General features: G+C 37.0%; 1 protein-coding gene across 22 annotated transcripts in view; it reads left to right on the forward strand.

The window, feature by feature from the left end:
* Positions 1-17,530, forward strand: part of LOC137237673 (UNC93-like protein MFSD11) — a 99,068-nt gene that overhangs the window by 77,710 nt on the left and 3,828 nt on the right. For 16 of the 22 annotated variants that reach the window (XM_067761649.1, XM_067761643.1, XM_067761641.1 and 13 more), the window contains 4 exons: positions 2,226-2,297; positions 15,838-16,007; positions 16,075-16,544; positions 16,612-17,045. In XM_067761649.1, the coding sequence (XP_067617750.1) occupies positions 2,226-2,297; positions 15,838-16,007; positions 16,075-16,544; positions 16,612-17,045 (1,146 nt within the window). Of the gene's footprint in view, positions 1-2,225; positions 2,323-15,837; positions 16,008-16,074; positions 16,545-16,611; positions 17,046-17,530 lie in introns of those variants that run through there. The other 6 variants (XM_067761658.1, XM_067761652.1, XM_067761657.1 and 3 more) reach the window with 2 other exon arrangements.

Consider the following 17,530-nt stretch of genomic DNA (forward strand, 5'->3'; position numbering starts at 1 on the left):
AAATAATAAAGTCGATGTGACCAGAAAAAGAGAGTTGGTTGTCAAAAATTACACCCAGATCTTTTATCTCTCGACAACGGTTTAAAGATCCAGCATTTAATTTGTAGTTGAAAAAGGTGGTAGTGACCCTTTTAGAATAGGAAACCACGCAGCATTTGTTAGTATTTAAAAGTAGGTTATTACTTGAACACCATTCATTAAAAGAATCGAGATCATATTGCAAGTTAATGCAGTCAGAAGTATACCGTACGGTTAGAAAGAGTTTGACGTCGTCTGCAAACATTAAACTTTTAGCAAATTTGAATTTTTGAGGTAGATCATTAATAAAAATTAGGAACAACAGAGGGCCAAGTGGGTTCCCTGTGGGATTCCAGACCAAGCGTTAATAAGCGCAGTAGACTGGTTGGCTCCGATTGACACAAAAAGCTTTCTATTCGATAAGAAACTTGTGAAGAACTTCAGCAAACTTCCGGTCACTCCGTACATCCCCAGTTTTTGCAATAGTATAGAGTGGTCGACCTTGTCAAATGCTTTCGAGAAGTCAGTATAGATGACGTCTAGTTGCGCATGGTTCTCAAAGGCATCTACAATTTGGCTAGTGACTAAAGCCACATTGGTAGAAGTAGACCTGCCAGGAAAAAACCCATGCTGACACTCACCAATAGCCTTGACTATGTAGTCAAACAATTTGTTATGAAGGATACTATCGAATAGTTTTGCCAGAGTACTCTGCTTAACAATAGGTCTGTAGTTGCGAATATCATTGCGGTCACCAGACTTAAATACCGGATTTATGGAGCATAACTTCCAAGAGTCTAAAAATATCCCATGGTTCAAGCATCCTTGGAAAAGAATTGCCAGGGGTTCAGAAATTGTATTTGAACATAGTTTGAAGAATAACGGAGAAAATCCCTCGCTATCTGATTTCGGACTATTATTCAATTTTGAAATTGACAGAAATACATCTTCGGCTGTAATATCAAAAGAAGAAATTTGACGCAGAGAACCAGAGTAGCATGTCGGACTAGGTGAAGAGGTAGGATCTGAGTATACCTTCTGAAATAATTTGGCAAATAAGTTACAAATATCTACCGTATTACTGGACGATACACCGTCATATTCCATGCACGTCGGAAATCCGTTAGTCTGCCTCTTGGAATTAATCACCGACCAGAAACTAGATGGATTCGTCTTCAGTTTTGATTCCAGATTATTCATATATTGTCTAAAGAAGAACTTAGACATTTACATTTACATTTTACATTTTACATTTACATTACATTATGTAGCAAGTATGCGTATTTACTTACATATGTATTCACATATTTACGTATTTACATATATGGCAACATACTTTCGTACAAAGCTGTCGATGGTAATTCGGAACAAGTTTTATTTATTTCAATTCAGATTTAAGTTATTATTATTTTAATTAATATTACTAAATATAGCAATAAAATCATTAGAAATGAAATGTACTTATGTGTAACTTATACAAATAAAAAAAAATACGTAAGTTTAAATATATATTTATCCGGCTTTTATTTTTTCCATAGGTATTAATGTCATATGAACGGAAATTATTAATCTAGAAAAAGCAGAAATATCTGTTATTTCAATAGATTTCACTGGTAGTGTCATTTCGACAATAAACTCTGTTAATTTAACAGTTTACGCTGGTTATTTCGAATGAAAAAAATCTCTGTCATTTCTACGGCTTTCGCTGTTAGTCTCATCTTAACATTAAATCTGTTAATTTAAATGTTTGCACTGGTAATTTCAAAAGAACAGAAATCCCTTTCATATTAACAGTTTTGATTGGTATTCTTAGAGCGACAGTAATAATTATTAATTTAACAAAAATATGGGTAAAGTATAATGAAACAATTTTTTTTTGTTTATTTGACTACTAAAACGGTTAATTACGAATCAACGATTTGTGCGCAGTTGATTCTTGTTGCGATGGATAAAAATTTACAGAAATTTCGATTGAATTGACCCGTATTTCGTTTGATTTTACTAGTCTCTTTCTTTCAGTGTAGAGAATTATATAGATTTATTTTATTATATATTTACATGCTTCATGTATTTATATAATCTCATACATCTGAGAATTTAAATACTTGTATTTTCCTTTAATAATATTTTCCTTTTCCATAATTATATTCTTTTCAAACGTCAATAATAATTTCTTAATTTTTGAATTTACGATTATATATTTTTAGGAACGAATTACGATAATCGAAAGTAGAAGTTTTTCCAAAGTTTTCCTTTCACACTGGAAATTTTCTAAACTGGTGATTACTTACATTAAGTAAAAATGTACGTAGTATATGCTTATATTTTTTTTATAACCTTTTATTTAATGTATATTTTTTTGCTTATTTGATAATTTGATTTAAAATTTATATTTTTTGAAATAATTCATACTCATGTATTTATATATTTTAGTCAATGTTACTTTTATTGTCGCAGCCTGAATTAAAAACCGTCAGAACTCAAAATCATTCAAAATCAGATTGAATGCTTTGAATAAATGAAAATGAACAATTTTTTTTTTAATATCAAATTCCGGGACACTGTGTCTTTGAATGTTAGTCCAAGTGGAGCATTCTTAAACTTAGGTTAGGCTAGGTTGAACTGGCCGGTCAATAAATACCTCACATAGACTGAATGTGTCCATAGTGTCACCAATCATTTGCCAGGACATATGTTAGAGAATAACTCCGTCCTCTTGGCAAATACTAGCAGTTTTCTAGGACCCAGCTTACTTGCTGCCTTGAAACCTGGCAACTCTGCCCCCATTAATAGTTGGAGCCTTGACCTGGCGAGCGCAGTACACGAACACAGAACGTGCTTAACCGTTTCTACCTACTGACGAGGTCTAACTTATAAGCATGTGACGCCAGAAGACACTGTCCAGTCACCATGCCCATCGTGAGCCTTAAGTCTTCTCTCTTCAGAGATATGAGTCACTTTCTGAGTCTAATATCGTAGACTTTGCACATGATCTTAGCAATTTTGTGGCCCTCGCTCTTGTCCACGCCTTTCCTGCTTGATGTATCATATGCAACTCGTGTCTCCTTTGGATTTCTCCCAAACGGATTGGGATATCTATTTGTCGACTCAGCTAGTGTTGCACCCTCCTTTGCCAACTCATCGGCCTTTTGTTTACCTTCTATCCGTTTATGACCGGAAACCTAGTAAAGATGTATGGTCTGGACTGAGAGAAGTTTTGCCCATGCTTCTTTGCATTCTTGATGAAGTACTGTGTGAGATTATTCCCTTAATCGCAGCATGACTATCAATATATATATATTAACGCGACTGCAGATTAAACAGCAGAACCAACCCCTTCCATTAATTTAGACCTATCCGTATATACGTAGGACATACTAGACTGTCCTGCCATTTCTGCACTCTGGAACCAGCCTTCCGGTTCAATTGTGGTCCCAAGATCGCTTTCGAAGCTCTGACACAGGATTATATATTCCGTTTGACCGATGTTAGATGTCGTTATATTGCTGTGGCCATAAGGTCTGCACTCAATCTGCCGCGATGCCTTAATCTTTGTTACAGTTGCTAACGCGATGCTTTTGGCCGTTTGGTTTACAGGCGGGATGTATAGAATGGCATGCAATGCTGCTGTCGGGGTGGTTTTCACGGCTCCCGTTATGCTAATCATTGATACTCTGCATACCCTCTCAAGTTTTTTGGTATGCGTACTTTTTTGTGGGGCTGTCCACTAAACAAGTATGTTTTGACAAATGCCGTAAATATCCAATGAGGGAGTTTGGGTGATAGGCCCCACGTGCATACAGCATCCTGTTGTATGCATACAGTGCCTCGGAGGCTTTCTTGGCTCTCTCTTCCACATGGTGCTTCCACGACAACTTACTATCTAGTATAACTCCCAGATACTTTGTGCTATATTTTTCTTGCAGGGTTACCCCTCCCAGCTTAGGCTTACTCCAGTTAGGGACCGTATACTTCCTAGTATATAATACTAGATCGGTTTTCTCCGCGTTGGCGGTTAACCTAACTCCAGATGCCCAGGCATGAACATCCCGAAGTGCGTGATCCATCAGAGAGCTGATTCTTGTTAGGTATCTGCCGCTTATGGTGTCTGAAACGTCAACTGCATATGCCGTAAATTTTACTGGTCCTCCGTCGAACCGGCTAAGCAATCAATCAAATTCCAAAAAGCGCAGATATTAAATATTTTCGGAGCTTTAGAGATGTGGCGTTAGTGACATGTGAATTTCTCTGCGCTTCCTTCCCTGCGCGGCATTCAACTCACTGCAATCAAACAATGTATGTCTATGCACATAAGGAGAACTAAATTCCTAGTGAAAGGCTTATCTCCAAAAACTCTGTGTACAGATAGTCTTTCGCTGTGAAACCTAGGACAATGAAACATTACGTGTTCTGCGGTTTCCAATTCGGTGGACATAAAGGATCCTCCTCCATCCTATGCTTATGTAGATACTCTCTGGGTGGGGTGGCAGTTTAGTTCGTCGTGCTTCCGCTAGTACCATTCTGCTATATTCCGAGCCAACATGAAGACGCAGCGCCACTTTTTTTTTGGTTCTTCCCACCGTTCTTGCTACCTAACTATTGTTCTTGACCTTGCGCTTTTCTGACATCTTCTGTTGGTCTCCAGATTCCAACGCCATAAAGATCGGCCATTTCATTTGACAGTAGATCTTCAGTGATTTCCCGATAAGCAATACGGTAGATTGCTAGTATATTTTTTGGTGGGTCATTTTAGATCCGTGCCATACTGGTGCTGCTTATAATATTATCGGGCTGGTTACGTTGGATAATAGCTGACGTGTAGCTTCGCCTGGGCGGCCGATGTTGGGCATTATTCGCGTTAGGGATGCACTAACTCTAGAAACTTTCCCTCCCACCGCCCTGAACTGCTTTTTAACATTACTCCTCAATAATTCAAGAGAGGCTTTGAATTTATTTGATCATCTCTTATGGTTAGGACTAACTCATCCAGAGTTCCCTTGAGCTCACCAAAACCACTTTTATGTTATTGCTAGCCATCTGCAGACCATGGTTGTCAGCCATTCCTTTATTTTTCCTACGGCGTCATTACATAATGCTTGGAACAGTTTCAGTTTCTTGGCCACTGCTACTACCACAGTATCATCTGCATAGCCGACGAATTGCGTGCCGTCGGCGAGAACGATTTGTAGCACACTTTCGTACATCGTATTCTATAGCGTTGGCTCTAGAAAAGATCCCTGAGGGACACCGCCAGTGATGTTGTGCTTCAGTGTGGGTTAGAGTTTCGTAGCGCTGTTAAAAGCATTTGTAATATCCATAGTAATCTCTGCGTAGAGCCTTTATTTTTACTTTCGGTTATTCCTTAGGGATTCTTTTGACAACGGTTTGTATTGCATCTATCGTGGATCTTTATATTTTAAATCCAAACAGACTATTTGACAAGCCAAATGGGCTTTCCCGTGGTCTGCTGTAGACGATCACTAATAATAAATAAATGTAAGGCGCGATAACCTCCGAAAAGATTTTAGGCCGAGCTTCTCTTCCAACTTGCGTCGTGCTCCTTTTTAATTTTTCCTACAAATTGCTGGGACGGGACCTATATGCTTTGTGCCGACTACATGGCATATGAGATTTCACTGTGAGGCTTCTCATGGCAGAATACACTCAGAGTGCTTGCCAAATCTCTGCCGATACCGACCCCGCTTAGAAAAACTTTCTTCTAAAAGAAAAAAACTTGTTTCTAAAATTTTGATGTTGCTTTTTTTTGAAACAAGTTTTTTCAATTAGAAGAAAGTTTACCTAAGCTAGGTCGCCGCTCGGTAGTGTTTGGCAAGCACTCCGAGTGTATTTCTGTCATGAAAAGCTCTCAGTGAAGACTCATATGCCTTGTAGATGCCGTTCGGAGTGGACATAAAACATAAAGTTTCCGTCCCGTCAATTTGTAGGAAAAATTAAAAGGAACATAACGCAAATAGGAAGAAGAACCCGGCCTAAAATCTCTTCGGTTGTTATCGCGCCTTACATTCATTTTTTTATTTATTTGGCACTCCATCCGGCTCTGGGGACTTACTATCCCTATCTCCTGCACTGTTATTCGTGATATTTCCATACCTTAGAGGTCATCGCTTTGATCGAACCAGTAATCTTGTGTGGAAATAGCATTTCGACGATTCTTCTCATTAGTATTGGGCATTTAGGTTGCTCTGATTTATTCTCCTCAATTTTAGCCATTTCCGTTCTGTACGACAATATCCTAAGATCAACATCGGCACTCTGCATTAGTTCCTTGAATCACGCTTTCTTGCTCTTTTTCATATCATTTTTAAGCGCTGCTCTTTGGGCTTTGTAGGTAATGTGTAGCTCATCACATCATAATGATGAGCGTGCCTTCTGTGCCTGTCTACTTGCTTTGCGGCATTTTCTACGTCATTGTTCCACCAGTATACAGGAGCCCGATTTAGTTCTGGGAATGGTAGCATGACACGCCATACTTAGCTTCTCAGGAGGGGGTTAAACTCATACCATTTTGACAAATTTTAAAATTAGCTCTGCGTTGCAAAGAGCTGCAAGCGTACTTAAAAGAATCATTCTTTATTTTTCGGTTGTGTTTCGGCTCAATTTTCGTCGGGAAAAGATTCGACCGTTTGTAACTTTGGATGCGACTTATGAGTATTTGTACATAAATACATGATGTATATGTTTGTATACTTAGTTACTTCAATGCCTGATATTTATACGGTATATATTTTGCTTTATTTCCTTATACGTATGTATATTAGGGTGGGTGAATTTGTATGGACGAAAGTTAACCGATATCGCGCCATCGATTTTTCGATAGGATTTGGGCTCAGGAAAAAAAAAGTTCCACTACGCATACCCAAAAAAATAAATTTCGAGCCTGCGAAATTTCATTTTTTTGACTTTTTTCGACTTTGATTTTTAAGGTTTTTTCATTACCAACTAAAAAAATTTTCATATGTATGTCCACTAAAAACGTTGGCGATACCAGCTTTTTGAAAAAAAAATAATATTTTTGGGACGGACAGGGTATACATGAAAATTTTACAATCAAATCATTAAAAAAACCTTCAAAATTAAAGTCGAAAAAAAATGAAATTTCACAGTCTCGAAAATAATTTTTTTGGGTATGCGTAGTGGAACTTTTATTCCTGAGCCCAAATCCTATCGAAAAATCGATGGGACCCACCCTAATGTATATACCTACTTTATACAATTTAGTAAATCTTTTTTGCCATTGCTCTTGCTTTGATTTCATTATTTATGAAACCAAAACATTTAGTAAGTTTTGTTGTTTTAGTTTTTTTTAACAAACAGTTAGTTACAGAAATTGATACATAGAGATTGGAGAAATTATATATGGACTAGATTTTAACATAAACTTTAGATTTATCTAATAGGAAGATATTGACTTTGGTTTACTTATTAGTTCGTATAAATGTAAATATGTTTTTGTGTATATTTGTATAGTGTCTATATAAGATGTATTATAAAACCCTTTCGGTAACAAACTACTTTTGAACATTTCTATTAAAAAACTCAAGTTAGAATAGATCAACTTCAAACAGTATTTTTTATTGAATAAGTTGTATAAAGTTAGTACATAGTTTAGTAGAAATTTGTTGATTAAATAGGAATTAATTTTTTTTTTACTATTTATATTGTAACGTATTTTGGGAAATTTCGCTTATTTGGAACCTTCTGCTAACGTTCGAATCGCTAAATTGATGAATATATCACTCAAATATTCCGTATTACAAGATGGTCTTTATTAGACTACTTTAAGAGTACTTCGCAATTAAACTTCACTTCGCAACTGATAGCGTGTTTAAATCAGACTGATTAGTTATTACTCATCTTGCACTGCTTTTGTACTCTCTGTTGCCTGGTCCGCATATTTCTTCTAAGATCCAGACGTTTCACCTTCTAGAAAATTCGTATCTGCTGCTTGGTTACCATGTATATTTGTAGTTTATGCTTTTATGCGGGTGTATGTGTGACTAGCTACTTCGGCTGATGATTACATGTGTTTGTGAGTTATATCTTCGTCGCCTTCTATGTATGTGTACAAATGATGATTGATGTATTCATGTACACGAGCTTGCCTTAATGTTATATGTATATAAGAGTGGCGGCTTCATGTTTTTGTTGTTGCGTGATTATTTACTAACAGCCTAGTGATGTCAAAATTCGCCACAATATTATCTTTTTCTGCTTAGACTAGTAATTAGTAGTACTAAATCAGTTGCTTTCTAATCATACAATTATGAGACTATCAATTAATAAGTTAAGATTTTTATTTTAACTTCTCTATATTCTGCTGTTTTACTTAACTTACTATTTATTATATAAGTACGTAAATATCGTTAGTTTAATTCGCAAAGTCCCTAACCAACAGTTTTTTCGAAACTTCGTTTTTCACAACTTTATATTTTTTTCCGCAAAGTCAACAACAACAATGGTTCTTACTGACTTAAACGAATTACTAAGCCCAACTACAAAGCAGAGTTAAGTAAATTAATAAAAATAGATTTTGGAAAAGAAAAACCAAATAAATGCAGCATATTCCAGTTTGGAACGAACAAATCGATAAGTAAAGCATTTTCAAGGTATAGAGATCTGAGAAGTTGATGTTATTAACCCTCAAGAAATCTAAGGAAGAATACGTGCTTGAAATTACATAGTTAATATGGTTATGGAAAGAGAACTGAGTCAAGTCTTAATCTCATCAGGGAACTGAAGGGGAGTACCGGAGATAGTATATGTCGTTGGTAAGACATTGCGAATTTCAGAAAATGTGACATTAAAGCAATTGTTGAGATTGAGAGACAGACGCGAATTACAGCAACAGATTGCTAATATATTGCGATGAATATTACCATGACTATGCTGTGAGTAAAAATTCAGAACAACAAAAACATGAAGCAGCCACATGTATACATTAAAGCTAGCAACGAAGAGATATCTCTCACACACACAGATGTAGTCATCAGCCGAAGTAGTTACTCACACATACACACGCATATGCATAAACTACAAATATACATGTTAACCAAGCATGACGTACAATTGCTCTCGAACTATTCGCGAAATGACTACCCCTTAGGAGAAATTGGTGTGCGAGAAACCCGAGAGTATAAAATCAGCGCAAGCTGAGGAATCAGTAATCAGTTTTGATTTAAACACGCTATTGGTTGTGAAGTATAATTGTGAAGTGCTACTCCCAAAGTAATCTAAATAAAGACCAGTTTGCAATACCGAATATTGGAGTTATTTATTCGACAGTTCAGCGTTTCGAACGTTAGCGAGTGCATAAATAATCAGAAATCCGCAGAATTCGTTACAATATCTATGTCTTCTTGGAGGCGCTGTGCGTCTTCACTATTTTTAATAATAGAGAAAACTTTTAGGTCATCAGCGTAAAGTAAGAATTCCGATGACACAAAACATTTTCCTATATCATTGATGAACAAAATAAAAGAGAAGTGGACCTTAGATGCTTCCTGGGGTACCCCAAAGGTGGCAATACAAGTGTTGGAAGATACACCCTCAATCGAGAGCATGCAGCGTCTGTTGGTAAGGTAGGAATACAACCACCTGAGAAATACAGAGTGAAAACCAAGGGAAGGGAGTTTAGGTTGTTGTTGTTGTAGCAGTGCTCCGCCCCATTCAATAGGTGCGATCATTCACAAATTGTCATCAATGTCCTCTAACGGGAGTCCAAGGAAACTTGGTGTTTCAACAGGGGTGGACCATAATGAGAGGTGTTTTAGAGGCGTTGGTTCCACAAGACAATTTAAGAGATGTTGGTGTAATTTGGGGACACTTTGCAAGCAGGACATACATTTTGTATGTCGGGGTTGATTCTGGATAGGTAAGAGTTTAACCTGTTACAGTATCCAGATCGAAGATGAGCTAGAGTGACGCGCGTTTCCCTAGGGAGAGTGCGCTCCTCCTCTGCTAGTTCTGGGTATTTTTCTTTAAGTACTGGATTCGCCGGTCAATTCCCAGCATAGAGGTCCGACGTCTGCCTGTGGATATCACTGAGGACCTGCTTTTGCTTTTTTGAGTCATACGGCTGTATTCTCAGGTGCCGTATTTCCTCATAATGCTTACGGAGATGGCCCCTTAAGCCCCTGGGCGGTGTAGCCTCATCAATCAGATGTCTGTTGGGATGCCCAGGTTTCTGGGTATTCAACAGAAACTGTTTGGGTATCATTTCATTTCTCTCCCTAATGGGGAGTACCCCCGCCTCATTATGTAGATGGTGTTCTAGGGACATAAGAAGACAACCCGCAGCAGTCTGAGGGCAGTATTTTCTTCCAATGAGTAAATTTTAGGCTGGGCGGCCATATCGTAAGTGGTAATCAGCGATAGATTATTTATCGAAATAACTCATAAAACGAATTATGCTATGAATGAACCTATAACTAGAACTATACATCTAGCGAATCGATTCAGTAGTGTCCTTAATTATAATAACAGTTTAAGCTTGAATTGTTTTCTATTTTTAACTAGTCTGTAAGAAAACATGTACTTTTAGACTGAATGAATTAATAAATAAATAAATCTGACGTAGTAACGAATAATAAACAGTTTCTCCTACACTTTGCGGTATGTCAGATTTGAGGGACCTATAACTAAATCTTTAGGCCTCGTCGGATTTATCAACCGAAATGTAGTCATCAAATATGCTTGTACCAGCCGACCAACGAGGTCACGTTTCAAATGTAATTCTCAACGCTTTTTATCTAATATACGCACGTTTAAAACGTAGGCAGTTAACGGAAAGATTAATTAAGATTGGCTTTGAAAACACCCTTGAAATATTTTCCTTTTGATGGCCTATGATGACTTTTATACAATTAAGATTTTTAATAAAAAGTATGTTTTATTAAATTAAATGAACGTACATATTATAGCGATCATCACAAGATAATTTGATTAATCTGTATATTTAATAAAAATTTTTGATTGATAAGTTATACTTACTCTTCATTTTATACATACAGTGTATGTATACTCGTATATGTATCTACATAGTAAGTATATACTATAATAGAGCGTATCATGAAATAGTTGCCAATGTCCCGACGGGATTGAACACTTACTTTGTGAAAATATTGTGACGAATATTAGCATAACTAAGCTGATACTAAATAAATAATCACGCCACAATAAAAAAACATGAAGCAGCCACTCGTATTTCATGTATATACTTATCATTTACACACATATATAAAGGCAACGTAGAGATAACTCACACACATGTAGTCATCAGCCGAAGTTCTTTCTCACATGTAACATATATGTAGCTCAATTACCAAGCCGGAGATACAGCAGTTCTAAAAGGCGAAACCTCTAGACTTTAGTAGAAATATGCGAATGGCGAAAAGGAGAGTACAAAAGCAGCGCAAGCTGAGTAGTCAGTACACACTTTGATTTAAACGCGCTGTTGTGAAGTACGTGATATTGAAATATAATTGTACTACTTCCAAGTAGACTAAATAAAGGCCATATTGCAATACTGAATATTGGAGTGATTTATTCAACATTTTAGCGATTCGAACGTTAGCAGAAGGTTTGGAATAAGCGGAATTTCCCCAAAGTTGTTACATTATTAAACTGACCCGGACGCATATAGCTGATTCAAGGATGGATCAAAATTTGATGATGGAAGAAGGGCAGTTGGCATCTATAGATTGAACTAAAAGAAATCTATACCCAATAACGGGGTGCCTTAACTATGTTTTTACTTGAAGTCAGACCACCTCAGATTTTTTTCAGATTCCTGTTCTGTGAGCTTAAATAACATTGACTGTGGATTCTCTTCAATAATCCTTTGTATATATCGAAGAATGAAATTGCTGTCACGCCTGTTTAAAAAAGAAAATTGCTTTGCCAATTTCTATTTCAAACTTTTACAAAATCTTTTATATAAAAGAAGGCGATTTAACCGATTTAGTCCATTTTTACTGAAAATATTTCCTGTTAAAAGGCATACATGTGCACCAAATTTTTCGTCGAGTTATGGCTCCAGAAACGTTGGGAAATGAATTGTAAGAAAATGGCAGTGCCACGCCCGTTTTTTAAGATTTGAATTTTTTCCCAATTCTTGTTACAACGGCACAAAATACGATTGGTACAAAACTATTTTTCTCTAAGATTTAACTTATTATTTTTGCCTACGACCCTTTTTAAAGTCATTTATATAAAAGTGAGCGTGGTATTAGGCAAATATGTGTACCCAATTTTGTTACGATCCGTTAATTTTTCTTCGAGTTATGGCTCCCGAAACATTGAAAATTGCTTAGACAAAAAAGGGGCGGTGCCACACCCATTTTCAAAAGTTTTAGTGTTTTCCAATTTAATGTTACGAGCCTGACCCGTGCGCATCTTGCGCAACCAATATAAGTCTCTTATCAAATATAAATCAATTAATTGCGCTGCCATATAGCGTATGGAAGCAACTGCCGGTAATGCAGTGCAAATATTCACAATAGTGCCATAGTACAAATAGATTTCTTAGTGTGCTCACAATCGTTTATTTTTAACAAATTATTTTAATAAAATATAGCAAAACAAAAGCTCTACGACCAAAATTGCCCAAAGCTCGCTAATAGCCCGAATCTCCATCTTTACAGCCAAAACTTTATTTATAGATTTGGATTCCAAATAAGAGCGAAAAAGGGACCCGTACATAAAAACAGCAATTAGAAATAATATATATTATAATTCAATTTAGAAAGTAGAATTCTATTGATACAAAGCTCTTTTTCGCTAATTTATACGTTACTAATTTATACGTTACTATAGTTTCTTTTATATAAAAGTGGGTGTGGTCTTTACCCGATCTCTACAAATATTTCCTGCTATAGGGAAAATACGTGTACCCAATTTTATTACGATCCGTTAATTTTTCTTCGAGTTATGGCTCCCGAAACATAGAAAATTGCGGTGCCACGCCCATTTTTTAAAATGTGAAGTTTTTCCTATTTATTGTTATAAATCCACTTGCGAAATGAAATACCATTGATATAAAGCTCTTTTTTGCAAAGATATAGCTTATTTTATTCGTCCACGACCCTTTTAAAAATCTTTTATATAAATGTGGGCGTGGTCCTTAACCGATTTCGTTAATTTTCTTTCAAAGCATTGTTTATAGTAAAGGCAACCTCTCTGCCGAATTTTGTTACGAAAGGTTTAACGATTTTTGATTTATGATTAATAATGTTTGTAAAATTGATTGTATCACAAGTGGTTGGTGCCACGCTCATTTAAAAATTTTTTTTTTAAATTTTTATCAAAGTCTCAATATCAGTCCACACGTCAAATTTCAAAATTCTAGGTGTATTATTTACTAAATAATCAGGTTTTTTGTGGTTTAAAAATGTTAAATTGTAACGAATTTAGGGAGATTCCGCTTATTTGCAACCTTCTGCTAACGTTCGAATCGCTAAACTGTTGAATAAATAACTCCAATATTCAATAATGTAAAATGGTCTTTATTATACTTTCAGAGTACTTCACAATAACACTTAACTTCAAAACCAATAGCGTGCTTAAATCAAAACTGATTACTGATTACTCAGCTTGCGCTGCTTTCATACTCTTTGTTGCCTTGTCCGCATATTTCTCAAAATGTCTAGACGTTTCTTCTTCTAGAATCTCCTGCTTGGTTACCAGCTATATGCGTGTGTATTTCTATTTTATAGCCTCTCGCATAGCCATATGCGTGTGTATATGTGAGTACTACTTCAGTTGATGATACATGTGTTTATGAGTATCTCTCCGTTTTCCTTGCATGTATGTGTGTAAATGATGATTGATTTGTTTACGTACACGCGAGTGGCTGCTTAGTATCGGCTTAGTGATACTAGTATCGCTTAGTGATTGTAATATTCGTCACAATGTATATAAAAAGTGGGCGTGGTTATCATCCGATTTCGCTCATTTTCAATACCAATCTATTCTGGGTCCAGATAAGCTTTGGTGAAGATATCTCAATATTTACTCAAGTTATCGTGTTAACGGACAGACGGACGGACGCACATGGCTCAACCAAATTTTTTTTCGATACTGATTATTTTGATATATGGAAGTCTATATCTATCTCAATTTCTTTATACCTGTACAACCAACCGTTATCCAATCAAGGTTATGATACCCTGTGTACAAGTACAGCTGGGTATACAAAAAAAAAAAAAAACAATTGACTGCTTATTAGGAATATTGGTCATAGCCATACCAGTTGCGCGATAGTTAAACCAGCTGGTTTAACTGCCGGGCAGTTTTTGGTGTGCGGTCACTCACTTTTGCCATTGACGCCAACTAAAACGCTTCGCCGATATTTTTTATATGCCAATTGTGTCATTTAGTTTACTTCCGACTGCGTTTTATGGCTTCATTTATCGCTCAATTATACTACATACATATATGTACATTCATATAACACATATACACACAACAAATATTTTACTCATAAAGTGCGCCAGAAATTATACTTTAAAATAGCTTAAAGTGTAACGGGGTTTGCTAATTACGATTAGTAAATAAACTTTTATAGGTAAAGAGAGTCATGCGGTCTTTAATGAACGACATACACTAGCACTAGAACGACATACAGGCATTTGGAAAAAACTTGGCTCAAAATTTTATTTCTCAGCAGGGGCCAAACGAAAATTGTTTTTAAGCTCAATTATTTCCCGATATGAGAAAAATGTCTAAACTGATCATTTTATTTTATTCGTGAATAAAATGGTCGTTGCCTCTGATAACTCGCGTTCAATCGTTATTAAAACGAAGGGAGGATTGCTTAATTGATCTACAGCCATTGGGGAGACATGAAAGTTTTCCCCGACTTTGGGATGATATTCCCAGACTTGGGGAGTAAATGCCCTATCTCCGTTGTAAATGTATTGAGATAAGGGCTGTGCGAATAATTGATTACTAAAGAAGTTGACTAATCAAAACAGCAATTAGTTGATTATTCAAAATGAAGTTTATTCGAATTGTTGTTGGACACTCCCCGAAGGCCTTGGAGAGTGTTATCGATGTTGATGGTCTTTTGCCGGATGCCGATCCGGTACGTTCCGGTCACAAGCACCATTGAGGTACTAGCGCGACCATCGATTTAGTATGACCAGGTGAAACCTCCAAGGCCATCCCGCTCTCCCACCCCCTAGATCCATGAGGAACTTTGGGTCGCCAGATCCTCGGCTGTTTACTTCCGGTATTCGCCATATATGTATTGCGTTGTCAACCCCTTTAAAGGGTTGTGCTATCAAAGCCCTTGAATCATTTTGGTATTTTAGTCGCCTTACGACAGGTATACCTTTCGGGGGTATAAACTAAGCCGCCTAACCCGCTGGGGGGAGTAATTTGTTTTCATTAATCAAACGCAAATTAATTGATTAAAATGTGTTCGATTTAAATGATTAATCGCATTATTGCACATTATTTTATTTACGTATTCGCTGTAATCTGTGCAAAATGCGCAATTTTTGATTAAGCAGTTTAAAAATATTCAAGTAAAGTGCAGTTTTGATTAATCGACTAACCAAACAATTGAATATTTAAGGCTTTCGATTAAACCAATGAAGGCAGAGCGCTAATTGAATTTGGTCATTCTTGAAAAATCTGAAGTTACAAGTTCTTCCTATAAGCCTTGAAAAGGGGCACTTGTAAAAAGTATGCTGGGCGTAGTCGCCCACTCAACTGCTACTCAAATAAGCTATTCAATTAGTATGTATTTCCTAAGTCATGATAATAATTTAAAATTTGCTAATATTTTTTCTCTAGAAAACATTATTGGATAGTATCGACAAAGAGGATAACAACTTTAGCGGTGATGGTTATACTAGCATGGCCATTATTTATACAACGTTTTCAGTATGCAATTGGCTGGCGCCGTCCTTCATCTCTTTTACGGGGCCACGTGTGGCGATGTTGGTGGGATCACTGACTTATACGTAAGTACATGAAATAGAATGCTGCATAAATTTGAAACTCAAAACACACTCTCTATCTCCCCAACAGTCTCTTCATGATCACTTTTCTCTTTCCCTCCAATTGGCTTCTTTATCTATCGAGTGGCATTTTGGGTGCGGGTGCTGCAATTACATGGACTGGTCAGGGCAATTTCTTGGCACGCTGCAGTGATGTGTCTACCATTTCTCGAAACTCTGGTGTCTTTTGGGCGCTACTACAAAGTAGCATGTTCTTTGGCAACATTTTTGTTTATTTTCAATTTAAAGATAAGGAACATATTGATGCTGGCACACGTGGCATGGTGATTGGTGTCTTAACAGCAGTGGCTATATTGGGTATTGTGTTCCTAGCGGCATTGCGTCCAATGGCCGATAATTCAATAGGCACGTCCGAAGCACAACGTCAAATACAAGAACAACGCACCGGCTGGGGTAGTGCGGTGTATGCACTCAAATCAGCAGGACGATTATTCATTACACGAGATATGCTATTACTGAGTGTGGCTTTCCTCTACACTGGTCAGTAGTTTTATTTGGCAAATGTTGAGTTTGTTCTAATTATCACCCTTTCTTTTTTCCGCTACAGGCATGGAATTATCATTCTTCAGTGGTGTTTATGGTCCCTCAATTGGCTTCACAAAAAAGATTCACAATACCCCAAAAGAAATTGTTGGTTTAACTGGTATTTGCATAGGCGCTGGTGAAGTGTTTGGTGGGGGCCTTTTTGGTATTTTGGGCAAGAAAACAACGCGTTTTGGACGTGATCCCATCGTTATAACTGGCTACGTTATACATATGATGGCATTTTTCTTGATATTTCTCAATTTGCCTGATAATGCTCCGTTCAAGGACACTGAAGATATTTCCTATTTGGACCCTCCACGTCCTTGGATCGCCTTGATTTGTGCTTTTATGCTGGGTTTGGGTGATGCTTGCATGAATACCCAAATCTATTCGATGCTGGGCGGAGTGTATGTCAAAAACTCAGTAGGCGCTTTTGCGCTTTTCAAATTTACGCAGGTATGAAACGACAGAAAGAAAATTAATTAAATGATTTTATAACACTTTGAGGACGTCTATCTGTTAGAGGAATGCTTTAAATGCAATACAAATGGACTATACTTCTTTTTAATATTAAAAAAAAAAACTATCCAAATGCGCGCCGAAGTAAGATTAAGTGTCTCATTCTTTATTGTAAAACAAACGTTCGTCTTCTCCACAGAGGCGACATTTGCTTTTGCTGTTGTTGTTGTTGTAGCGGTGAGGTTACTCCCCGAAGGCTTTGGGGAGTGTTATCGATGTGATGGTCCTTTGCCGGATACATATCCGGTACGCTCCGGTAACACAGCACCATTAAGATGCTAGCCCGACCATCTCGGGAACGATTTATAATGACTCATTAAACCTTCAGGCCATCCGTCCCTCCGCATCCCCAAGTTCCATGAGGAGATTGTGGTCGCCAGAGCCTCGTCTGTTAGTGAAACAGGATTCGCCGCGGATAGGTG

The sequence above is a fragment of the Eurosta solidaginis genome, chromosome 1 (genome assembly GCF_040869045.1).
Source record: "Eurosta solidaginis isolate ZX-2024a chromosome 1, ASM4086904v1, whole genome shotgun sequence".
Taxonomy (NCBI): domain Eukaryota; kingdom Metazoa; phylum Arthropoda; class Insecta; order Diptera; family Tephritidae; genus Eurosta; species Eurosta solidaginis.